We start from the raw sequence: 25,024 nt of genomic DNA, 5'->3' as shown, positions 1-25,024 counted from the left end.
GTTAGGGTTAGGGTTAGGTTAGGTTCGCTCTTTAACTCTGCAGATGTAGTTTATGATCAAACACAACATCACACACCAACTACAGTTCGAAAAGTGGAATCATAATCAACCCCTTTAAGCTTTTATAGATTCATCTATGTTCTAAACATTCTTGAGATGCTAGTATATCTCGATGTTCTCGATGACCTTTACAATGTTCACCAGTTTTTTAAAGTGGCTTTAAAAGCCTAAACATAGAAAAGATAATTGTGTCATCATATTGATTATGATTATGATCCCTTTCTGGCCTCGTTTGTGAGAATATTCAGGATATTTTGATCTGTTAAAGGTTTTATTATATATATATATATTTATTTTTGTCACTTAATGTGGAATAATTGATATTTCATGCTATTTTAATGACTATAATAATAATTCCACATGATGTCATCAACATGTGCCTGTGTGATTATGAAATGCTTTGATGAAGCCGAGGGAGATCATTACAGGCAAACTAACCCGACCAGCTCTCGGCCAATCACAGAGTCAGCAGCCGCTGGCGCTCCGCCCACTCCAGTAATGACCCATCAGTTCTCATACGGGTCTGACTGATCCGGACCGCGAACTGTCAATCATTTCATCACCTTCACCTTTGACCCCACAGGTGAATCCAGCTTGGGTCACATGATGTGAGAACGAGACACAGGTTTCGGTTTCAAAACATCTTTACTGCAGGAAAAGATCATTAGATTTACTCAAACCATCCGTTAGTGTTTCGACCGCTGCTGCATTCTGGGTAATAACTCAGGAATGTTCGAATGCTTTTCTCACTTTCACATCCGCGAGATCATCTCCAAACACAGCAATAAAGCCTTCAATCTGAGTCTGACATCAGCAATACTTCAGTGTGTGTGTGTGTGTGTGTGTGTGTGTGTGTGTGTGTGTGTGTGTGTGTGTGTGTGTGTGTGCGTGCGTGCGTGCGTGTGTGTGTGTGTCCTGCTTCAGCCTCGCCTGCTTCCAGTTCCAACTCGACACTCAAACGGAGAGCCAGCCCTGGTCCTCATCAAACACACACACACACCACCCACACACACACACACACACACCACCCACACACACCTGATTATGCTTTCTTGAGAAATGATGAAGGAATGAAATTCGACGTCAAGTTTTTTTCCACCAAAAACAAACAAAAGCTGCCAGATATGAGCGGATGGAAATTATGCAGTTTATTTAAATCTAAATGTATTTGTCCTACTCAATTTATTATTTAATATGTATTTTTGCACATTACTTAAATGTATACTTAGTTAATTAGTTCAATCTTTGTATGATTTATGTGTGAAGATGCGTGGTTCTGACTCGATCTCTGGGTCGAGCCGCTTCACTGTGAGCCGGTTCTGATCCGGTTCCGATCCGGGCGAGAGCTTCACTGTGAGCCGGTTCCGATCCGGGCGAGAGCTTCACTGTGAGCCGGTTCTGATCCGGGCGAGAGCTTCACTGTGAGCCGGTTCTGATCCGGGCGAGAGCTTCACTGTGAGCCGGTTCTGATCCGGGCGAGAGCTTCACTGTGAGCCGGTTCTGATCCGGTTCCGATCCGGGCGAGAGCTTCACTGTGAGCCGGTTCTGATCCGGGCGAGAGCTTCACTGTGAGCCGGTTCTGATCCGGTTCCGATCCGGGCGAGAGCTTCACTGTGAGCCGGTTCTGATCCGGGCGAGAGCTTCACTGTGAGCCGGTTCTGATCCGGGCGAGAGCTTCACTGTGAGCCGGTTCTAATCCGGTTCCGATCCGGGCGAGAGCTTCACTGTGAGCGGGTTCTGATCCGGTTCCGATCCGGGCGAGAGCTTCACTGTGAGCCGGTTCTGATCCGGTTCCGATCCGGGCGAGAGCTTCACTGTGAGCCGGTTCTGATCCGGGCGAGAGCTTCACTGTGAGCCGGTTCTGATCCGGGCGAGAGCTTCACTGTGAGCCGGTTCTGATCCGGTTCCGATCCGGGCGAGAGCTTCACTGTGAGCCGGTTCTGATCCGGGCGAGAGCTTCACTGTGAGCCGGTTCTGGTCCGGGCGAGAGCTTCACTGTGAGCCGGTTCTGATCCGGTTCCAATCTGGGCGAGAGCTTCACTGTGAGCCGGTTCTGATCCGGGCGAGAGCTTCACTGTGAGCCGGTTCTGGTCCGGGCGAGAGCTTCACTGTGAGCCGGTTCTGGTCCGGGCGAGAGCTTCACTGTGAGCCGGTTCTGATCCGGGCGAGAGCTTCACTGTGAGCCGGTTCTGATCCGGGCGAGAGCTTCACTGTGAGCCGGTTCTGATCCGGTTCCGATCCGGGCGAGAGCTTCACTGTGAGCCGGTTCTGATCCGGGCGAGAGCTTCACTGTGAGCCGGTTCTGGTCCGGGCGAGAGCTTCACTGTGAGCCGGTTCTGATCCGGTTCCAATCTGGGCGAGAGCTTCACTGTGAGCCGGTTCTGGTCCGGGCGAGAGCTTCACTGTGAGCCGGTTCTGGTCCGGGCGAGAGCTTCACTGTGAGCCGGTTCTGGTCCGGGCGAGAGCTTCACTGTGAGCCGGTTCTGGTCCGGGCGAGAGCTTCACTGTGAGCCGGTTCTGGTCCGGGCGAGAGCTTCACTGTGAGCCGGTTCTGATCCGGTTCTGGTCCGGGCGAGAGCTTCACTGTGAGCCGGTTCTGGTCCGGGCGAGAGCTTCATCAGGATCTCCTCGGCTCTCCAGAAGCCGGACGAGGAAGTCAATTTTCCAATTTAGCAAACGCAAAGATGCAGGAAACGTGTAATTCGCTCCAGTCAGCGCAGATGAGGTCATGACCTCTGAACGCCACTCATGTGCAGCTCGAGTCCTCTAACGAGCCTGGAGTCATTACTGCCAATCAGGAATCAGTGACATCACTCAGCAGCGCACGCATGATGTTCAGGATGTTGAAGCAGCGAAGCCGCCAGACAAGCTAAGCTTTAATGCAATAATGGCATGTCGAATACAAATGTCTGGAGGTGTGTGTGTGTGGTGTGTGTGTGTGGTGTGTGTGTGTGTGGTGTTCCACTTCAACATTCAAACCTTCAACATTGCGGAGAGGAGAACGACTGCTGCTGTGAACTGCTATTCTTTATTAATTTTTCCACAATTGCTACATCGCCTTGTCTTGGAAATTAAAGTAGTGCATATTTAGATATATACATAAACATTTGAAACATATTGTATGTTTTATAGACAGTGATGCTGCCTTCACATGCTATCATAATTATGAGTTTCCTACTTGAAATTTCCTAGTTGGAAATTGTAGATGAACATATAAAGTCATATTTACTGCTGGGAAACTCAGATAATCATAATACTCGCGTTTCTGATTGTATCATACCATAATTTTAAACATGGCAGAGAACGACTGCTACTATTATGAGGATGAGATCATGAGGAGGAAATCGTAAGGAGGAGATCATGAGGAGGAGGAGATCATGAGGAGGAGATCATGAGGAGGAGGAGATCATGAGGAGGAGATTATGAGGAGGAGATCATGAGGAGGAGGAGATCATGAGGAGGAGATCATGAGGAGGAAATCGTAAGGAGGAGATCATGAGGAGGAGATTATGAGGAGGAGATCATGAGGAGGAGGAGATCATGAGGATGAGATCATGAGGAGGAAATCGTAAGGAGGAGATCATGAGGAGGAGGAGATCATGAGGAGGAGATTATGAGGAGGAGATCATGAGGAGGAGGAGATCATGAGGAGGAGGAGATCGTGAGGAGGAGATCATGAGGAGGAGATCGTGAGGAGGAGGAGATCATGAGGAGGAGATCATGAGGAGGAGATCATGAGGAGGAGATCATGAGGAGGAGATCGTGAGGAGGAGGAGATCATGAGGAGGAGGAGATCGTGAGGAGGAAGAGATCGTGAGGAGGAGATCATGAGGAGGAGGAGATCGTGAGGAGGAGATCATGAGGAGGAGATCGTGAGGAGGAGGAGATCATGAGGAGGAAATCGTAAGGAGGAGATCATGAGGAGGAGGAGATCATGAGGAGGAGGAGATCATGAGGAGGAGGAGATCATGAGGAGGAGGAGATCGTGAGGAGGAGATCATGAGGAGGAGATCGTGAGGAGGAGGAGATCATGAGGAGGAAATCGTGAGGAGGAGATCATGAGGAGGAGGAGATCATGAGGAGGAGGAGATCATGAGGAGGAGGAGATCATGAGGAGGAGGAGATCGTGAGGAGGAGATCATGAGGAGGAGATCGTGAGGAGGAGGAGATCATGAGGAGGAGGAGATCGTGAGGAGGAGATCATGAGGAGGAGATCATGAGGAGGAGATCATGAGGAGGAGATCATGAGGAGGAGGAGATCGTGAGGAGGAGGAGATCATGAGGAGGAGGAGATCATGAGGAGGAGGAGATCATGAGGAGGAGGAGATCATGAGGAGGAGGAGATCATGAGGAGGAGGAGATCATGAGGAGGAGGAGATCATGAGGAGGAGGAGATCGTGAGGAGATCATGAGGAGGAGGAGATCATGAGGAGGAGATTATGAGGAGGAGATCATGAGGAGGAGGAGATCATGAGGAGGAGGAGATCGTGAGGAGGAGATCATGAGGAGGAGGAGATCGTGAGGAGGAGATCATGAGGAGGAGATCATGAGGAGGAGGAGATCATGAGGAGGAGATCATGAGGAGGAGATCATGAGGAGGAGATCATGAGGAGGAGATCATGAGGAGGAGGAGATCGTGAGGAGGAGATCATGAGGAGGAGATCATGAGGAGGAGGAGATCATGAGGAGGAGGAGATCATGAGGAGGAGGAGATCATGAGGAGGAGGAGATCGTGAGGAGGAGGAGATCATGAGGAGGAGGAGATCATGAGGAGGAGGAGATCGTGAGGAGGAGATCATGAGGAGGAGATCATGAGGAGGAGATCATGAGGAGGAGATCATGAGGAGGAGGAGATCGTGAGGAGGAGGAGATCATGAGGAGGAGGAGATCATGAGGAGGAGATTATGAGGAGGAGATCATGAGGAGGAGGAGATCATGAGGAGGAGGAGATCATGAGGAGGAGGAGATCATGAGGAGGAGGAGATCATGAGGAGGAGGAGATCATGAGGAGGAGGAGATCATGAGGAGGAGGAGATCATGAGGAGGAGATCATGAGGAGGAGGAGATCGTGAGGAGATCATGAGGAGGAGGAGATCATGAGGAGGAGATTATGAGGAGGAGATCATGAGGAGGAGGAGATCATGAGGAGGAGGAGATCGTGAGGAGGAGATCATGAGGAGGAGATCGTGAGGAGGAGATCATGAGGAGGAGGAGATCATGAGGAGGAGGAGATCATGAGGAGGAGGAGATCATGAGGAGGAGGAGATCGTGAGGAGGAGATCATGAGGAGGAGATCATGAGGAGGAGGAGATCATGAGGAGGAGGAGATCATGAGGAGGAGGAGATCGTGAGGAGGAGATCATGAGGAGGAGGAGATCATGAGGAGGAGGAGATCATGAGCAGGAGGAGATCATGAGGAGGAGGAGATCATGAGCAGGAGGAGATCATGAGGAGGAGGAGATCATGAGCAGGAGGAGATCATGAGGAGATCATGAGGAGGAGGAGATCATGAGGAGATCATGAGGAGGAGATCATGAGGAGGAGGAGATCATGAGGAGGAGGAGATCATGAGGAGGAGGAGATCGTGAGGAGGAGATCATGAGGAGGAGATCATGAGGAGGAGATCATGAGGAGGAGGAGATCGTGAGGAGGAGATTTTTAGGAGGAGATCATGAGGAGGAGGAGATTATTAGGAGGAGATCATGAGGAGGAGATCGTGAGGAGGAGGAGATCCTGAGGAGGAGGAGATCATGAGGAGGAGATCCTGAGGAGGAGGAGATCGTGAGGAGATCCGGAGGAGGAGGAGATCGTGAGGAGGAGGAGATCCTGAGGAGGAGGAGATCGTGAGGAGATCCTGAGGAGGAGGAGATCCTGAGGAGGAGGAGATCATGAGGAGGAGATCATGAGCAGGAGGAGATCGTGAGGAGGAGGAGATTGTGAGGAGGAGGAGATCGTGAGGAGGAGATCATGAGGAGGAGGAGATCGTGAGGAGGAGATTGTGAGGAGGAAATCGTGAGGAGGAGGAGATCGTGAGGAGGAGGAGATCGTGAGGAGGAGGAGATCGTGAGGAGGAGGAGATCCTGAGGAGGAGGAGATCGTGAGGAGGAGGAGATCATGAGGAGGAGGAGATCATGAGGAGGAAGAGATCATGAGGAGGAGGTCCTGAGGAGGAGGAGATCGTGAGGAGGAGATCATGAGGAGGAGGAGCTTATGAGGAGGAGGAGATTGTGAGGAGGAGATTGTGAGGAGGAGGAGATCGTGAGGAGATCGTGAGGAGGAGGAGATTGTGAGGAGGAGATTGTGAGGAGGAGGAGATTGTGAGGAGGAGGAGATCGTGAGGAGGAGGAGATCGTGAGGAGGAGGAGATCGTGAGGAGAAGATCGTGAGGAGGAGGAGATCGTGAGGAGGAGATCGTGAGGAGGAGGAGATCGTGAGGTGGAGGAGATCGTGAGGAGGAGGAGATCGTGAGGTGGAGGAGATTGTGAGGAGGAGGAGATCGTGAGGAGGAGATTATGAGCAGGAGATCGTGAGGAGGAGGAGATCGTGAGGAGGAGGAGATCGTGAGGAGGAGATCGTGAGGTGGAGGAGATCGTGAGGTGGAGGAGATCGTGAGGTGGAGGAGATCGTGAGGAGGAGGAGATCGTGAGGTGGAGGAGATCGTGAGGAGGAGGAGATCGTGAGGAGGAGGAGATTATGAGCAGGAGATCGTGAGGAGGAGGAGATCGTGAGGTGGAGGAGATCGTGAGGAGGAGGAGATCGTGAGGAGGAGGAGATCGTGAGGAGGAGGAGATTATGAGCAGGAGATCGTGAGGAGGAGGAGATCGTGAGGAGGAGATCGTGAGGAGGAGGAGATCGTGAGGAGGAGGAGATTATGAGCAGGAGATCGTGAGGAGGAGGAGATCATGAGGTGGAGGAGATCGTGAGGAGGAGGAGATCGTGAGGAGGAGGAGATCGTGAGGAGGAGGAGATTATGAGCAGGAGATCGTGAGGAGGAGGAGATCATGAGGAGCAGGAGATTATGAGCAGGAGATCGTGAGGAGGAGGAGATCATGAGGAGGTGAGGAGGAGGAGATCGTGAGGAGGAGATCATGAGGAGATCATGAGGAGGAGATCATGAGGAGATCGTGAGGAGGAGGAGATCGTGAGGAGGAGATCGTGAGGAGGAGATCGTGAGGAGGAGGAGATCATGAGGAGGAGGAGATTGTGAGGAGGAGATCGTGAGGAGGAGATCGTGAGGAGGAGATCATGAGGAGGAGATTGTGAGGAGGAGATCGTGAGGAGGAGGAGATCGTGAGGAGGAGATCGTGAGGAGATCATGAGGAGGTGAGGAGGAGGAGATCGTGAGGAGGAGATCATGAGGAGATCATGAGGAGGAGATCATGAGGAGATCGTGAGGAGGAGGAGATCGTGAGGAGGAGATCGTGAGGAGGAGATCGTGAGGAGGAGGAGATCATGAGGAGGAGGAGATCGTGAGGAGGAGATCGTGAGGAGGAGATCGTGAGGAGGAGATCGTGAGGAGGAGGAGATCATGAGGAGGAGGAGATTGTGAGGAGGAGATCGTGAGGAGGAGGAGATCGTGAGGAGGAGATCGTGAGGAGGAGATCGTGAGGAGGAGGAGATCGTGAGGAGGAGGAGATCGTGAGGAGGAGATCGTGAGGAGGAGGAGATCGTGAGGAGGAGGAGATTGTGAGGAGGAGGAGATCGTGAGGAGGAAGATTGTGTGAGGAGGAAGATTGTGAGGAGGAGGAGATCGTGCTGAATGTGTTTCTCTCTGAAGAACACGGATTAATGCACAGCAGAAACATGACAGACAATCAATGAATAAAAGGATGTTTTACGGTTTATTAAAACATAAAAATACACATACTGAACAAGATGAAAATATACACATTTATTGAATTACATCAGTCGACACACAGACAGAATAAAGAGGCAGACGGACGTGAAGGAAGAGTTGGTGATGCCGAATCTCTCAGGACTCACGTGGACCTGTGAACACAGGAGAACAAACATGACCTGCTTAATTCATGATCCAGACGTTGTATCGATTAAATGTATTATCGGCAATTCTCCTTTGGCTAAGCCACGCCCTAGAATGTAGATTGACCAATCACAGCGCAGCCAAGAACGAGCTCCCACAGAGGCTCCGACACTTTTTCACGGCGCTCCATTGACTTCAACGCAGGAGGCTCATATTTTTGGTCTCGGCAGGCTATTACGTCGTCGTTTTATAAAAAATATGGTTAAACGTTGTGCCTGGGGCATTTGTAACACAGATACGCGTTTCCCAGAGAGGTTGGAGGGGGGTGTCCGTTTTTCCCCCTTCCCAAAACCGAAGTTAAATACTGACAAGTGTCGTCCTTGGATTAAACTGTGTGGACGTCCTCAGTCAGCGAAACCCCTCAAGGATCAACAAGCACACTTTTGTGCTCTAAGATACATTTAGCTTTTAACCTTACTGTGAAGTTATACTAGTTAGACAGTTTTATGCTGGTTTAGGTTATGATTTCGGTTCTCTGCCCTAATTGTTGATACGCTAGCACACGCTGCTAATAAATACAGCTTTATACTCGCGTAGTCCGTTTGCTTTGTAAATAATAACGATTATAGAAGTGAATAGAGACCTACCCAGCTTTGCATGACAGTGTTTCTCCTTGATATTGTGAGTCACAGCCTCCGTCTCGATTAGGATATGCTGTGGTTCATTGTTTGACTGTGACCGTTAACGTTATGCTTTTGCCTCTACTTGGATGCCTTGTTGTTGCTTGCGTTTCACCGTTTGTCTTGAATAAAGCCTTCAAACGCACACTGCAGACACTTTTGCCTACTTCTATCGGACACTTTATTTGCTGCTTTATAAAAGTTTGATAAAATTTCAGCAGGAAGAGCTGTCACAGCATAAGCCATGTTGATACCAAACCAGAGCCCAGATGAAGTTGTCGGAGGTAGCAACAGTAACTAAGGGGGGCGGGGCTTAGCCAAAGGTGAATTAATCGATCGTCGATTAATCGTTGACATCCCTAATCCCTAATTATACTTTCTGAACACATGACGAGGGTGGAGGTCAGAGGTCAGAGGTCAGACTCACTTGGGCTTGGTCTCGGCGTCGGTGACCTGGCGTATGAACACGGCGTCGGCGGGGTGCGACACGTCTCCCTGCTCCTGCATGTACGAGGACGCGATGGCTAGCAGAGAGCCGTCCACGCTGAACGCCAGAGACGCGATGCTAGTCGGGTAGCGGTGGAACTGACACAAGCGCTTCTTGTTGAACGGGTCCCAGATGTTCACGAAGCCGTCGGAACCGCCTGCAAACACACACACACATTTAGTGAGTGAGTGGTCAGTACCGGTGGCAAACGTGTTGTGCACGCTGTGGAAGGAGATGGAGTGTGTGTGTGCGTGCGTGCGTGTGTGTGTGTGCGTGTGTGTGTGTGTGTGAGTGAGTGAGTGAGTGAGTGTGTGTGTGAGTGAGTGTGTGTGTCAGGGTATCAGGCAAATTTAAGGCTTTTTAAGACCTGAAGAAATCCAAATTAATACCGTACAGCAGACTAACGAAGATATTCATATTTAATATATTCTATGCAGTGGTCAGTTCACAGTAGTGACCGCAGTTAACATTTTATATAAGGGGCAATATTCTCCACTTAAATTGATTTCCAGGGGCATTTTCACCTTTATATGGAAATTATTTCTAAACGTATTTAAAGGCAAGCATCACCTTTAATGTCAAAATCTAACATTCAAATTAAAATCTATAAGAATAACACATTACCACTGTCAAATTAAATTATTAAATAAAAATCCATCCTTGCAGTGCAGAGGTGACAGAAGCGGCATCCGATCTGGCATTACTATATTTTTACACTTAATTTACAATTGCATGAATAAAGCTATTCAATAATTAAATATGAAAAGATTTATAATTTTAACATTTTAATTAAAGGGTACTTTGTGTGAGTGTGCGTGTGTGAGTGAGCGTGTGTGTGTGTGTGTGTGAGTGAGTGGTCAGTACCGGTAGCAAACATGTTGTGTGGACGCTGTGGAAGGAGATGGAGTGTGTGTGCGTGTGTGAGAGTGAGCGTGTGTGAGAGCGTGTGTGTGTGCGTGTGTGTGAGTGAGTGAGTGGTCAGTACCGGTAGCAAACGTGTTGTGGACGCTGTGGAAGGAGATGGCGTTGACCGGGAACACCTGCTCGATGCCGTTCTCCTTCAGTCTGTGGCACTTGAAGGCGTATTTCTTCTTCTGCACCTCCAGACTGGGATCCAGATACTCCACAGCCACTCGGCCCTCGATGGAGCTCAGCACGTACCCCTAAACACAGTGAGAGCGTTAACCGTACCCCTAAACACAGAGAGCTCAGCACGTACCCCTAAACACAGCGAGAGCGTTAACCGTACCCCTAAACACAGAGAGCTCAGCACGTACCCCAAAACACCGCGAGAGCGTTAACCATACCCCTAAACACAGCGAGATCTCAGCACGTACCCCTAAACACAGCGAGAGCTCAGCACGTACCCCTAAACACAGCGAGAGCTCAGCACGTACCCCTAAACACAGCGAGAGCTCAGCACGTACCCCTAAACACAGCGAGATCTCAGCACGTACCCCTAAACACAGCGAGAGCTCAGCACGTACCCCTAAACACAGCGAGAGCTCAGCACGTACCCCTAAACACAGCGAGATCTCAGCACGTACCCCTAAACACAGCGAGAGCTCAGCACGTACCCCTAAACACAGCGAGAGCTCAGCACATACCCCTAAACACAGAGAGAGCTCAGCACGTACCCCTAAACACAGAGAGAGCTCAGCACGTATCCCTAAACACAGGTGAGAAATCAGCACGTACCCCAAAACACAGCGAGAGCGTTAACCGTACCCCTAAACAAAGCGAGATCTCAGCACGTACCCCTAAACACAGGTGAGAGCTCAGTAGGGCTGCACGATTAACCTTTATCGCATCGATATTGAGGTTTTAACTCCCGCGATAACCTAACCTCAGGAGTCTGAGGGTTTTTCCCCCGCCTCTGACATTTGAGTGACAAACCTATTAGCCAATCAAAATGGTCGAATCTCGCGTTCCTGGCTTGCTGGCCAATTAGAAATGGCAATGGAAACAAGGTTGTATGCAGTGCTCCGGCTATCTGTCAGCAGCAAAGCAGCTAACACTAGTGTTGTCAAAAATACTGAAATATCTGAACGGTACCAATACAAATTTCCCGAAGTATCGATACTAGCCGAGCGGTCACTTTCACTTCTCTCCAAAGGCGCGTTGACAAACACCACACGTGACGCACTCGTCTCATTCGCTCTGGTTAAATAGCAAAAGTGAAGTGAATGGAAAGATGGCGAGGGCAGCGCCCCCGCGACCGGCTTTGGTTGATTGATAAAGAACACCGCGAGCGGGCATGTCGGAGAATAGCCCAGACACGCGCTACACACTGCGAGCGGGTATAAATAGCGCAGACACGCGCTACACACTGCGAGCGGGCATGTCGGAGTCGGAGAATAGCGTGGACGCGCTTCACACTGCGAGCGGGTATAAATAGCGCAGACACGCGCTTCACACTGCGAGCGGGCTGCGGGCACCCAAAAGATTGTTTGACAATCAATAATCCCTCACATCACTCATTTTTTAAAATTATTTTATAGGTGTAAACAGACTTAAGGAACAGGCTCCAGGGGCACCATTTAGCAAGCATAGGCTACGCTCAGCATCAGGGGTGTTTGTTGTTTGGACAGACCTTTTCCCCACTGCTAAAAAAAATCCTAAAGGAAACTCTGTAACTCTTCTCATTTTAACTTTTCTGAAACATTAACCAAGATGGCCTAGTATTTTTGTTGATATGAGTCTGTGTTGTCTCGTTTTTTTCACCGTAATTCTATTATTTTATTAGGCTACTTATTTTATTTTATTATATTATTACTCTTATTTTAAAATGTGTGCAATATAACAGTTTCATGTTCAGTAAATGGCAGTGGACTACAGAATTATTTTGTTTTTCTAATTGTAAATCTAAATCTAATAAGAATTCATTTTCTATTTTTCAGTGTTAAAGAATTTAAAAACAAATGACCAAGTGTTTAAGTTAATTTCCATTATGTCTTCTTATTCTTTGGTATTTAGGTTCAGGTATTTAATAATCACGAAGCATCAAACAATCTCATTACCTCAATCACTATGTATGTAGTTTATTTAACCCTCTGTGTCAAAGTAACAACACATTTTATTCATAATTTTAGGTTTTATGCACTTAAAAGTATCGAACGCAAAAATCGAAAATCGCACCGCAATCGCAATATTTGTCAGAAAAAACGCAATTAGGTTTTTTCTCAAAATCGTGCAGCCCTAGAGCTCAGCACGTACCCCAAAACACAGCGAGAGCTCAGCACGTACCCCTAAACACAGCGAGAGCGTTAACCGTACCCCTAAACACAGCGAGAGCGTTAACCGTACCCCTAAACACAGCGAGATCTCAGAACGTACCCCTAAACACAGCGAGAGCTCAGCACGTACCCCTAAACACAGCGAGATCTCAGCACGTACCCCTAAACACTATTGAGCGCTCAGCACGTACCCCTAAACACAGCGAGAACTCAGCACGTACCCCTAAACACAGAGAGAGCTCAGCACGTACCCCTAAACACAGCGAGAGAGTTAACCGTACCCCTTAACACAGCGAGATCTCAGCACGTACCCCTAAACACTATCGAGAGCTCAGCACGTACCCTTAAACACTATCGAGATCTCAGCACGTACCCCTAAACACAGCGAGAGCGTTAACCGTACCCCTAAACACAGCGAGATCTCAGCACGTACCCCTAAACACTATCGAGATCTCAGCACGTACCCCTAAACACTATCGAGATCTCAGCACGTACCCCTAAACACTATCGAGATCTCAGCACGTACCCCTAAACACAGCGAGAGCTCAGCACGTACCCCTAAACACAGCGAGAGCGTTAACCGTACCCCTAAACACTATCGAGATCTCAGCACGTACCCCTAAACACAATCGAGATCTCAGCACATACCCCTAAACACTATAGAGATCTCAGCACGTACCCCTAAACACTATCGAGATCTCAGCACGTACCCCTAAACACTATCGAGAGCTCAGCACGTACCCCTAAACACTATCGAGAGCTCAGCACGTACCCCTAAACACAGCGAGAGCTCAGCGCGTACCCCTAAACACTATCGAGAGCTCAGCGCGTACCCCTAAACACTATCGAGAGCTCAGCACGTACCCCTAACACTATCGAGAGCTCAGCACGTACCCCTAAACACTATCGAGAGCTCAGCACGTACCCCTAAACACAGAGAGAGCTCAGCACGTACCCCTAAACACTATCGAGAGCTCAGCACGTACCCCTAAACACTATCGAGAGCTCAGCACGTACCCCTAAACACAGCGAGAGCTCAGCGCGTACCCCTAAACACTATCGAGAGCTCAGTGCGTACCCCTAAACACTATCGAGAGCTCAGCACGTACCCCTAAACACTATCGAGAGCTCAGCACGTACCCCTAAACACAGCGAGAGCTCAGCACGTACCCCAAAACACAGCGAGATCTCAGCACGTACCCCAAAACACAGCGAGATCTCAGCACGTAGTATAAAATTGAGAGCTCAGCACGTACCCCTAAACACAGCAAGAGCGTTAACCGTACCCCTAAACACAGCGAGAGCTCAGCAATTGAAGTATAAAATCTGATGAGAAGTGAATCAAACTGAAGCGGTCACATTCAGACGGATCACTGATATAAGCGTGTGGTTCTGGTTCTGCACCTGTTTGTTGGGGAAGGCTCGTATGCAGCGCGTCTGGTACTTCAGGCTGGACTCGCGTCTCTGCTGCACGTATCCCATGTTCCTCAGATCCCACACGAGCACACGCCTCCCCGCAGTGCCCACGATCAGCCGGTCCCCCGCCACCGAGAGCGTGTAGACCTGCGGACACACACACACGCGTCAGATGCTAGCGCTAGCACTCACACACACACACATGTCAGACGCTAGCGCTAGCACTCACACACACGCACATGTCAGACGCTAGCGCTAGCACTCACACACGCACGCACCAGACGCTGGCGCTAGCACTCACTCACACACACACTCACTCACACACACACACACACACACGTTCACATACCTTCTCCGGCTGTGTGAAGGTGCCGGCGTTGCAGGGCGTCCGGGGGTCCCACAGGCGCACAGACATGTCCCAGCTGCCCGTGACCATGACGTTCACCTCGGGACAGTATTCCACACAGCGGATCGGAGCGTCGTGAGTCCCGACGATCGTGTCTGAGGAGGAGCGTTACACACTAGCCATCAGGATCTGATCTTTACTTCTGCCTGCGCTCCTGAGTGTGTGTGGGGTGTTGGCGAGCGCGTGTGGGGTGTTGGCGCGAGCGTGTGGGGTGTCGGCGAGCGCGTGTGGGGTGTCGGCGAGCGCGTGTGGGGTGTCGGCGAGCGCGTGTGGGGTGTCGGCGAGCGCGTGTGGGGTGTTCGCGAGCGCGTGTGGGGTGTCGGCGAGCGCGTGTGGGGTGTCGGCGAGCGCGTGTGGGGTGTCGGCGAGCGCGTGTGGGGTGTCGGCGAGCGCGTGTGGGGTGTTCGTGACCGCGTGTGGGGTGTTGGCGAGCGCGTGTGGGGTGTCGGCGAGCGCGTGTGGGGTGTTCGCGAGCGCGTGTGGGGTGTCGGCGAGCGCGTGTGGGGTGTTCGCGAGCGCGTGTGGGGTGTTGGCGCGAGCGTGTGGGGTGTCGGCGAGCGCGTGTGGGGTGTCGGCGAGCGCGTGTGGGGTGTTCGTGAGCGCGTGTGGGGTGTTCGTGAGCGCGTGTGGGGTGTTCGTGAGCGCGTGTGGGGTGTTCGTGAGCGCGTGTGGGGTGTCGGCGAGCGCGTGTGGGGTGTCGGCGAGCGCGTGTGGGGTGTCGGCGAGCGCGTGTGGGGTGTTCGTGACCGCGTGTGGGGTGTCGGCGAGCGCGTGTGGGGTGTTCGTGAGCGCGTGTGGGGTGTTGGCGAGCGCGTGTGGGGTGTTCGTGAGCGCGTGTGGGGTATTCGCGAGCGCGTGTGGGGTATTCGCGAGCGCGTGTGGGGTGTTGGCGAGCGCGTGTGGGGTGTTGGCGAGCGCGTGTGGGGTGTTCGTGAGCGCGTGTGGGGTGTTCGTGAGCGCGTGTGGGGTGTTGGCGAGCGCGTGTGGGGTGTCGGCGAGCGCGTGTGGGGTGTCGGCGAGCGCGTGTGGGGTGTTCGTGACCGCGTGTGGGGTGTCGGCGAGCGCGTGTGGGGTGTTCGTGAGCGCGTGTGGGGTGTTGGCGAGCGCGTGTGGGGTGTTCGTGAGCGCGTGTGGGGTATTCGCGAGCGCGTGTGGGGTATTCGCGAGCGCGTGTGGGGTGTTGGCGAGCGCGTGTGGGGTGTTGGCGAGCGCGTGTGGGGTGTTCGTGAGCGCGTGTGGGGTGTTCGTGAGCGCGTGTGGGGTGTTGGCGAGCGCGTGTGGGGTGTTGGCGAGCGCGTGTGGGGTGTTGGCGAGCGCGTGTGGGGTGTTGGCGAGCGCGTGTGGGGTGTTCGCGAGCGCGTGTGGGGTGTTCGCGAGCGCGTGTGGGGTGTTGGCGAGCGCATGTGGGGTGTTCGTGAGCGCGTGTGGGGTGTTCGTGAGCGCGTGTGGGGTGTTGGCGAGCGCGTGTGGGGTGTTGGCGAGCGCGTGTGGGGTGTTGGCGAGCGCGTGTGGGGTGTTGGCGAGCGCGTGTGGGGTGTCGGCGAGCGCGTGTGGGGTGTTCGCGAGCGCGTGTGGGGTGTCGGCGAGCGCGTGTGGGGTGTTCGCGAGCGCGTGTGGGGTGTTGGCGAGCGCGTGTGGGGTGTTGGCGAGCGCGTGTGGGGTGTTGGCGAGCGCGTGTGGGGTGTTCGCGAGCGCGTGTGGGGTGTTGGCGAGCGCGTGTGGGGTGTCGGCGAGCGCGTGTGGGGTGTCGGCGAGCGCGTGTGGGGTGTTGGCGAGCGCGTGTGGGGTGTTCGCGAGCGCGTGTGGGGTGTTCGCGAGCGCGTGTGGGGTGTTCGTGAGCGCGTGTGGGGTGTTGGCGAGCGCGTGTGGGGTGTTGGCGAGCGCGTGTGGGGTGTTCGCGAGCGCGTGTGGGGTGTTCGTGAGCGCGTGTGGGGTGTTGGCGAGCGCGTGTGGGGTGTTGGCGAGCGCGTGTGGGGTGTTGGCGAGCGCGTGTGGGGTGTTGGCGAGCGCGTGTGGGGTGTTGGCGAGCGCGTGTGGGGTGTTCGCGAGCGCGTGTGGGGTGTTCGCGAGCGCGTGTGGGGTGTTGGCGAGCGTGTCACATCTTCACGAGTGTGTCATGTGTACAACCCCCACTCTGTTCCCAGTCAAACATTAGCATTAGCATACACACCAGATGAGGATTTTACGCACAAGTGTTGAACTAACCTTGATCCGTGTTGAGATCGTGAGTCTTCAGCTGGTTATCCAGCCCGCCGCTCCACGCGTGTGTCGGATCCTGAAACAGCAGCAGAGAGTTACAGCGCGCAGACGAGCGCAGACAGTTACAGCGAGCAGACGAGCGCAGACAGTTACAGCGCGCTGTAACTCTGTCTGCGCTCGTCTGCGCGCTGTAACTGTCTGCGCTCGTCTGCTCGCTGTAACTGTCTGCGCTCGTCTGCTCGCTGTAACTCTCTGCTGCTGTTTCAGACGAGCGCAGACAGAGTTACAGTGCGCAGGCGAGCGCAGACAGTTACAGCGCGCAGACGAGCGCAGACAGAGTTACAGTGCACAGGCGTGCGCAGACAGTTACAGTGCGCAGGCGAGCGCAGACAGTTACAGCGCGCAGACGAGCGCAGACAGAGTTACAGTGCGCAGGCGAGCGCAGACAGTTACAGCGCGCAGGCGAGCGCAGACAGTTACAGTGCGCAGGCGAGCGCAGACAGAGTTACAGTTCGCAGGCGAGCGCAGACAGTTACAGCGCGCAGGCGAGCGCAGACAGAGTTACAGTGCGCAGGCGAGCACAGACAGTTACAGCGCGCAGGCGAGCGCAGACAGAGTTACATTGCGCAGGCGAGCGCAGACAATTACAGCGCGCAGACAGAGTTACAGTGCGCAGGCGAGCGCAGACAGTTACAGCGCGCAGACGAGCGCAGACAGAGTTACAGCGAGCAGACGAGCGCAGACAGAGTTACAGCGAGCAGACGAGCGCAGACAGAGTTACAGTTCGCAGGCGAGCGCAGACAGTTACAGCGCGCAGGCGAGCGCAGACAGAGTTACAGCGAACAGACGAGCGCAGACAGAGTTACAGCGAGCAGACAGAGTTACAGCGAGCAGACGAGCGCAGACAGTTACAGTGAGCAGACGAGCGCAGACAGAGTTACAGCGAGCAGACGAGCGCAGACAGAGTTACAGCGAGCAGACGAGCGCAGACAGAGTTACAGCGAGCAGACGAGCGCAGACAGAGTTACAGCGAGCAGACGAGCGCAGACAGAGTTACAGTGCGCAGACAGAGTTACAGCGAACAGACGAGCGCAGACAGAGTTACAGCGAACAGACGAGCGCAGACAGAGTTACAGCGTGCAGACGAGCGCAGACAGAGTTACAGCGAACAGACGAGCGCAGACAGAGTTACAGCGAGCAGACGAGCGCAGACAGAGTTACAGCGTGCAGACGAGCGCAGACAGAGTTACAGCGAGCAGACGAGCGCAGACAGTTACAGCGAGCAGACGAGCGCAGACAGTTACAGCGCGCAGACAGAGTTACAGCGAGCAGACGAGCGCAGACAGTTACAGCGCGCAGACAGAGTTACAGCGAGCAGACGAGCGCAGACAGAGTTACAGCGTGCAGACGAGCGCAGACAGAGTTACAGCGCGCAGACGAGCGCAGACAGAGTTACAGCGCGCAGACGAGCGCAGACAGAGTTACAGCGAGCAGACGAGCGCAGACAGAGTTACAGCGCGCAGACGAGCGCAGACAGAGTTACAGCGAGCAGACGAGCGCAGACAGTTACAGCGCGCAGACAGAGTTACAGCGAGCAGACGAGCGCAGACAGTTACAGCGCGCAGACAGAGTTACAGCGAGCAGACGAGCGCAGACAGAGTTACAGCGAGCAGACGAGCGCAGACAGAGTTACAGCGCGCAGACGAGCGCAGACAGAGTTACAGCGTGCAGACGAGCGCAGACAGAGTTACAGCGCGCAGACGAGCGCAGACAGAGTTACAGCGTGCAGACGAGCGCAGACAGAGTTACAGCGTGCAGACGAGCGCAGACAGAGTTACAGCGAGCAGACGAGCGCAGACAGAGTTACAGCGAGCAGACGAGCGCAGACAGAGTTACAGCGCGCAGACGAGCGCAGACAGAGTTACAGCGTGCAGACGAGCGCAGACAGAGTTACAGCGCGCAGACGAGCGCAGACAGAGTTACAGCGAGCGCAGACAGAGTTACAGCGAGCAGACGAGCGCAGACAGAAAGTTACAGTGCGCAGACGAGCGCAGACAGAGTTACAGCGCGCAGACGAATGTAGGCGGGATTCTCCAGCGGTTCACTCACGTAGAAAGCGCAGTCCAGCACGGGCGCCAGATGCTGGTACTTCATCCTCATGCTGTTGGCGCTGACGTCGTAGAGCCGGACCGAGCAGTCCCAGGACGACACCAGCAGGAACTGGGGCGAGGCCGGGCTGAACTTCACAGCGGAGATGCTGTCGTCCGGGCCCTGGGTCAGCTTGAACTCGTTGGCTCCGGTCATCTGAACAGATTCATTACTGGAGCATTAATTACGGCACTGTGTTAGAGTCCCCGTGGTGAAAATCCAGCTTCCGTGTAGTGTGTGTGTCTATGTGGTGTTTCTAACTCATGTCAACACCAAACCACCAGTGAACCAAAGACGGTCTCAAAAACACCTGCAATCGCTGGTGTTTCTGACGTCACAAACTACCTTGTAACCAATCAGATCAACAAGTGGATGTCTGAGCTGCTGTGAGTGATAGGAGGCGGGGCTCATTTGCATATTCATGAACCCGCGTATACTAAATTAGGCAAGGTTACATTCAATGGTATTTTAAAGCATGAAGAAATTTATTTTTAGAAGGAAATGACGTTAAAATATGTAATTTTGGCGACCAAAGATGAGTTATGTCATAAGGGATAAAATGATGAACTAATAGGGGACTTTAAGACCTCATCGCTAGCACAACATTACTCACTCACAGACTAGTTAAACTTACACAGGGCTCCAGACTGCGACCAAATGGTCGCATTTTGCGACCAAAATTTGAGAGAGTGCGACTGAATTTTACATCCAGTCGCACATGTGCGACCAGTAAATTTGTCCTTTTTTTTTTTTTTTTTTACACGTTAAACGTGGAAGGGGCTTATCAATGAATCCGGAATGTGTGGCAGGCCAATGAGTGCAAGAAAAATAGGGAATGGCCACTGTAAGTGGCTAATGTGTGGAGGGGGAGGGTCCTAGATAATCGAGCGCGCGTTATAACGTCTGTAGGAAGGAGACGGAGACAAATATCACAACCTGTGCGTCTGAGCAACGAGCAAGCGAACTATTGACTCGTTCTTCCGACCTGCGGCTAGTGTGCCAGTTAAATTCACTTGCTGGCTTCCCAAATAATACATTACAACAGCGATAATAATAAAAACGTGAACAAAACGATTACTCTTTGTAAACACTGTTCAATGCGAGTGCCAAATGTTCGAACACGACCTGTCATTTACGCCGTCATCACCCGGGAGTTGATCGCGCACAAGCGCAGGCGAGACCTGAACTGCAGACGTTACCATCGGTGTTTAAACTAAACTAATTTATGTTTTGCCAATGTAAACATTCAAGAGCAAGACGCGAAAGAGAACTCGCGTCTAGATTTGTGCGCGCGCGCGCGTCTGTGTGTATGCATAGGCTACTCATCTCAGACAGCGTGCAAATATTGAGTTATCTTTCAAGTCTTGCACTTGAATGGACAAATTCACACAAAAAGTATGTCAACATGTCCGTTTTGATGAGTATCCTAGACCTAGCAGACATATGTTATGCCTTAAGTGATCATGTATGGTCAAGAAAGACACTCACAGTATCGGTGTAGGCCTACTGAATCAGCTCTGAATTGAATAGCTTTTGTAACTTTAATAAGGATTCATCTTTAATTTATACAGTCAAATATGCAATGATTATTTTATTCAATTTCTGTATCTGAAAACTAATGTTAGACCTACCTTAAAAGCATAGTTTATTTTATTAGTAGGCTATCTTTGCTCTATTGTATTTATTTGTGCTTTTGCTTGTGGTTAGATTATTTGTTCTTATTTTCTGAATATAGCACATACCGAATCATACCGAAACCGTGAACCTAAAACCGTGATACAAACTGAACCGTGAGCTATTTGAAACTATTAGAAGACAAGAGGCTGTAATGTTAAATCAGAGCGCAAAGGCATTGCAATTTCTGCATCTATTATCAAAGTATTTATTAGTAATACACTGGAAATTTGTAGAAATGTGAATATCTGGTTAGTATGTTGATTTATGGTGTGTGCTCCTAAATTTTCTGGTTGTGCCCCTAAAATTTTCAGTTGGGGGCCACTGTGCTCCTAGTGAAAAAAGTTAGTCTGGAGCCCTGTTACATGAGGATTCCTCAGAGCATCGGTGTAAGCTGTGACTCTAGTCGTCAGATTCAACACTTATAAACTTATAAAACTGACCCAGACAGTAGGAAGCCACCTAGCAACAGCTCAGCAACCACCCAGTTACACCCTAGCAACCACCCAGTAAACCTCCCAGCATTGTGAGGATCCTTGTTTCTGCTCCGATTCTCTTTACACAGGAATAAAACTAAATCTGAAACCGACAGTACTAATAACTAAACTCAAGTAAGTTTAATAACACTGTAATGTGTTTAACTGTAGGATCCGGCAGACTTCGACGGAGCTCTGCGCAGCGGATAAACACGGTAACTGTGGAGTTCATTCAGAGCTCAAACTCGAGTACATCTCTCTGGAACAGCGCTGATGTGTTTATTGTCGGATATGTGTATTAAAATAAGCAGAAGGTTCGTTAAAACTCACCGCGAGGTTCTGATCTGCTGCTATTCTGCCGCTCGTCGAAGCTCGACTGTGATTGGATGCGTTCACAACAGCGCTCTGCACTCATTGGTCCGTTTCAAAACTCCCTCTAATGTTCTCTAGTGATGATTGGTTACAAGGATGAACTCCGGGCATGAACGGGAACATGGCGGAAACACGAGACAACGAAATCCCGCGAGATGTTGCGTATTTCCGCTTGTTGAATTCTCTTCATTTCTTTTCTTTCCAGATTTGATCAAGGCCGAATCGATATGTAATAAACTTAAAGTACAAAATGAGGAATGGTGTTATTTGAACGTTGTATTTGAACGTTTGAATTATATAAGAGGATTTTCCAACATTATAGAGAATTGTGATCAAATAATGCGTGGCTCTATTCCTTTCGTTAAGAAATCGATAATTTTCCCTGTGCCTAATGTACTTGGTTATTATTATCAGTCACTTTATATTTAACATCCAGACTCTGTGTTCATCATAACACACAAACAGTGATTTTCTGAAGAGTTAAGCACAGTTGTGACTGCAGATAGCCGATTACAGAAACATTCAGAAGGTTTGGAGAAATAAAGAAACATTCACATATATCCGATCAGAATAACTCATCTCTGTGGAAACATCAACATTTAGAAAATTAAAAAGATTCAACAATAAACTCAACATGTATGTGTTGTAAAGTAAACACTCGCGCTGTTACAGACTGAAAATATTAATAACCTCGCAGTTATGATTATGATGATGATGTCACTGCAGCCAATCACGAGCCTGGGAGATTAAATCTTAATTAATATCGAGTTCAAACTCTACAGTCCCGAGTCACAATATTGCTTTAGCTGCACATTCATGATTTTATTGTATATTACGAAAGGAATAGACTTGTTGTGTCCTTATAAGATTTTAATTTATATACTGGATAATATTTTGAATAATGCATATTCACGAATTTCCCCGAAAATATAAACATAACCGAACTATATTCGTTCCGTGGATTAATCCCACGCGCTGTTGTAATATAATAACATATTGTTGTTCAACCTCATCTTATAATCTGCGAGAATCAAACACAAGCTTCTATATCATCGACGCTTCATGGAGAACATTCATATTTCCGTTCCACAATTATAAAGAGTTTCTTCGGGTTATTAAAATAAGCCTATTCATTCACACTATACAATGTTATTTATGATCTTCTGTTCATCGCTGTTGGATCTTTATTTTGAATCTGCGCTTGTTTAATAATGATGCAGATTCTCCTGCTGAATATGAGGCATTTATTACTGTTTACATTTATTTTTTTACACTTGTATTTATATCATTACTGTTTACATTTATTTTTTACACTTGTATTTATATCATTACTGTTTACATTTATTTTTTACACTTGTATTTATATCATTACTGTTTACATTTATTTTTTTACACTTGTATTTATATCATTACTGTTTACATTTATTTTTTACACTTGTATTTATATCATTACTGTTTACATTTATTTTTTACACTTGTATTTATATCATTACTGTTTACATTTATTTTTTTACACTTGTATTTATATCATTACTGTTTACATTTATTTTTTTTACACTTGTAGCCTATTTATATGAGCCTATTGGTTAAAAATATTTTTTGCGCTATCAACAAATCTATATTTTTTTACTCTTTTATTAAACGTGATATAACGACTGAAATTCTTCATGATTTTCTGGCATATTTTTAAGGTTAACATATCTCTGTCCGCGGTGATAATGTCGATGTAAACCCGGCCTCATAACAACTGATGATTGTGGAATAATGACGCTGATCACGACACAAATGTATGATTTTATAATTACAACAGCTTTATTACTTCATTAATCACACACACACACACACACACACACACACACACACACACACTGATCGACATTTATTTACGACCATATAAAACTGGCGGAAATCCCCGTTTAACACACTCAGAATTCAGCATCTGACAATACAATATTTATAGAGGAGATTTACTGACAAACACAATCAATAACTCTTTAATTTCCTCAAACCCGCCAGTCCTCTTCTAGTGTTACAACATAAGAACACACACACACACACACACACACACACACACACACACACACACACACACACACACACACACACACACACACACACACACACACACACACACACACACACACATCAACACAAGATTATTCACTTTTCCTCCATGGACACCGCGTTTATGGAAAATACACTGAATTCGCTTAACAATAATAATAGTAATAAATTATAATAGCCTAATAAACGCAGTGGCATCGGGCATGCGCTGCTTCAGCAAAGCAAGATTTCCTATAGCCTATCTAAAAAAAATAAGTTACATGTTTTACATCCCGCTTCAGGTGTGTGTGTGTGTGTGTGTGTGTGTGTTCAGGTGAGTGTGTGTGTGTTCAGGTGTGTGTGTGTGTGTTCAGGTGTGTGTGTGAGAGAGTGTTTGTGTGTGTGTGTGTTAAGGTGAGTGTGCGTGTGTTCAGGTGTGTGCGTGTGTTCAGGTGTGTGTGTGTGTGTGTGTGTTCAGGTGTGTGTCCCACAGGTAAGTTAGTTAGTGTTGGTCGCGTGCACCAAGTTGAGTCTCTCCGGTCCTCACACGGGTCTGATCAGGGAATGCGGGTAATAAAGCGCGTGCGTAAAGGCTATCCCCGCGGCCCGCGCACTCTCCGCGTGCTCGTGGTAGAGAATGGGCACGCGCACGATCCTCTGCGCGTGCCCGAGGCTAGCGGCCTCCAGTTCTGCCGCGATCTGGCGCTTCCACTTGTTCCGGCGGTTCTGGAACCAGATCTTGACCTGCGTCTCCGTCAGGCGCAGTCCCGCGGCCAGGCCCGCGCGCTCGCCGCTGCTCAGGTAGCGCTTCCGGTCGAAGGTGGACTCCAGCTGGAACACCTGCGCGCGGGAAAACACGGTGCGCGTCTTCTTCTTCCGGCACAGGTTCTTCTGAGAGTTTCCCTCAGGCTTCTGCTCATCCGGGTCACTCTCCTCCAGCAGACCTTCATCCTCATCATCATCATCATCCTCCTCTCTGGGACCCGCGTGTGTGTTCAGCGTCGAGTCGCTCCTGACACCTGCCACACACACACACACACACACACACACACACACACACACACACACACACAGTAGAATAAGCACATTACAGCGTCTAAATGTTTTCATAATAACCAGAATACGGGCATAGTTCACCCAAAAATGAAAATTCTGTCATCATTACTCACCCTCAAGTTGTTTAAACCTGAGTTCTGCTGATCACCGACATTCTTCAAAACATCTTCTTTTGTGTTCATCAGAAGATAGAAACTCATACAGGTTTGAAACAACTTGAGGCTGAGTAAATGATGACAGAATTTTCATTTTTGGGTGAACTATCCCTTTGGTACGAGTCTCTATAGTCTTTATGTAAAGATTGTAACTTAGGGTTAAAAATCCTCAATGTTTGTGTTTACCTCAACAACAGGTGCAGGTCACACTGTTAATACTCGCAATCAGACAGTCACTTTTCTATTGATCACACACACACACACACACACACACACACAGACACACCTGAACACACACACCTGAACACACACACACACACCTGTGTCGGGGCAGCACCAGGGCCCGATCCGGAAGCTGAGCTCCGGGACTCTGCAGAAGGAGAGACTGTGAGGTCTGGGTTTGTCCGGTTTGTTCAGCAGGTTCTGGATAGAAAACGGAGAATCTTTGACGACTTGCGTTTTTTCCCCCATCGGTGAAACTGAGTGTCTCTGGTGATGAAGAGGAAGAAGAAGAAGAAGAGGAAGAAGAAAGTTTCTCCAGTCCGCAGCACTGACACACATGCGGAGAAATGAGCCGATTCAAGAGCGGCTGGGAATAAATGATGGACATCAAGAGAGAGAGAGAGAGAGAGAGA

At 50.0% G+C, this 25,024-nt stretch overlaps 2 protein-coding genes across 3 annotated transcripts; both read right to left on the bottom strand.

Annotated features, from left to right (window-relative positions):
* Positions 1-7,878: 7,878 nt before the first annotated feature.
* On the bottom strand, positions 7,879-21,230 carry bub3 (BUB3 mitotic checkpoint protein; the record flags this gene model as incomplete). Of its 2 annotated transcripts, XM_079595033.1 has the most annotated exons (8): positions 21,094-21,230; positions 18,575-18,769; positions 16,472-16,541; positions 14,210-14,361; positions 13,849-14,007; positions 10,194-10,371; positions 9,149-9,365; positions 7,879-8,049 (listed from the first exon to the last, which is right to left on the bottom strand). In XM_079595033.1, the coding sequence occupies exons 2-8, from the start codon at positions 18,767-18,769 to the stop codon at positions 8,040-8,042; spliced, it is 981 nt and encodes a 326-aa protein (XP_079451159.1). In that variant the 5' UTR covers positions 21,094-21,230. The 2 variants fall into 2 exon arrangements, with proteins under 2 accessions (XP_079451159.1, XP_079451160.1); XM_079595034.1 differs by lacking the exon at positions 7,879-8,049 and having other exon boundaries at positions 9,145-9,365.
* A 1,702-nt stretch (positions 21,231-22,932) lies between these two features.
* On the bottom strand, positions 22,933-24,954 carry hmx3b (H6 family homeobox 3b). The gene is made up of 2 exons (XM_079595813.1): positions 24,710-24,954; positions 22,933-24,197 (listed from the first exon to the last, which is right to left on the bottom strand). Exons 1-2 carry the CDS (start codon positions 24,948-24,950, stop codon positions 23,722-23,724), a joined length of 717 nt encoding a protein of 238 aa, XP_079451939.1. The 5' UTR covers positions 24,951-24,954; the 3' UTR covers positions 22,933-23,721.
* Positions 24,955-25,024: the final 70 nt, after the last annotated feature.

Source organism: Phoxinus phoxinus (assembly GCF_949152265.1).
Source record: "Phoxinus phoxinus genome assembly, chromosome: 21".
Taxonomy (NCBI): domain Eukaryota; kingdom Metazoa; phylum Chordata; class Actinopteri; order Cypriniformes; family Leuciscidae; genus Phoxinus; species Phoxinus phoxinus.
The sequence above is the reverse complement of the archived record's forward strand: the minus strand, read 5'-3'. Positions and strand labels throughout refer to the sequence as shown.

What these genes read in the sequence shown, in the direction of transcription:
- hmx3b (XM_079595813.1), bottom strand. Translation starts at nt 24,950, where the DNA reads ATGTGTGTCAGTGCTGCGGACTGGAGAAACTTTCTTCTTCCTCTTCTT. An exon ending in CTGGTGCTGCCCCGACACAG is followed by an intron (nt 24,198 to 24,709) that starts GTGTGTGTGTGT and finishes TGTGTGTGGCAG; the next exon opens with GTGTCAGGAGCGACTCGACG.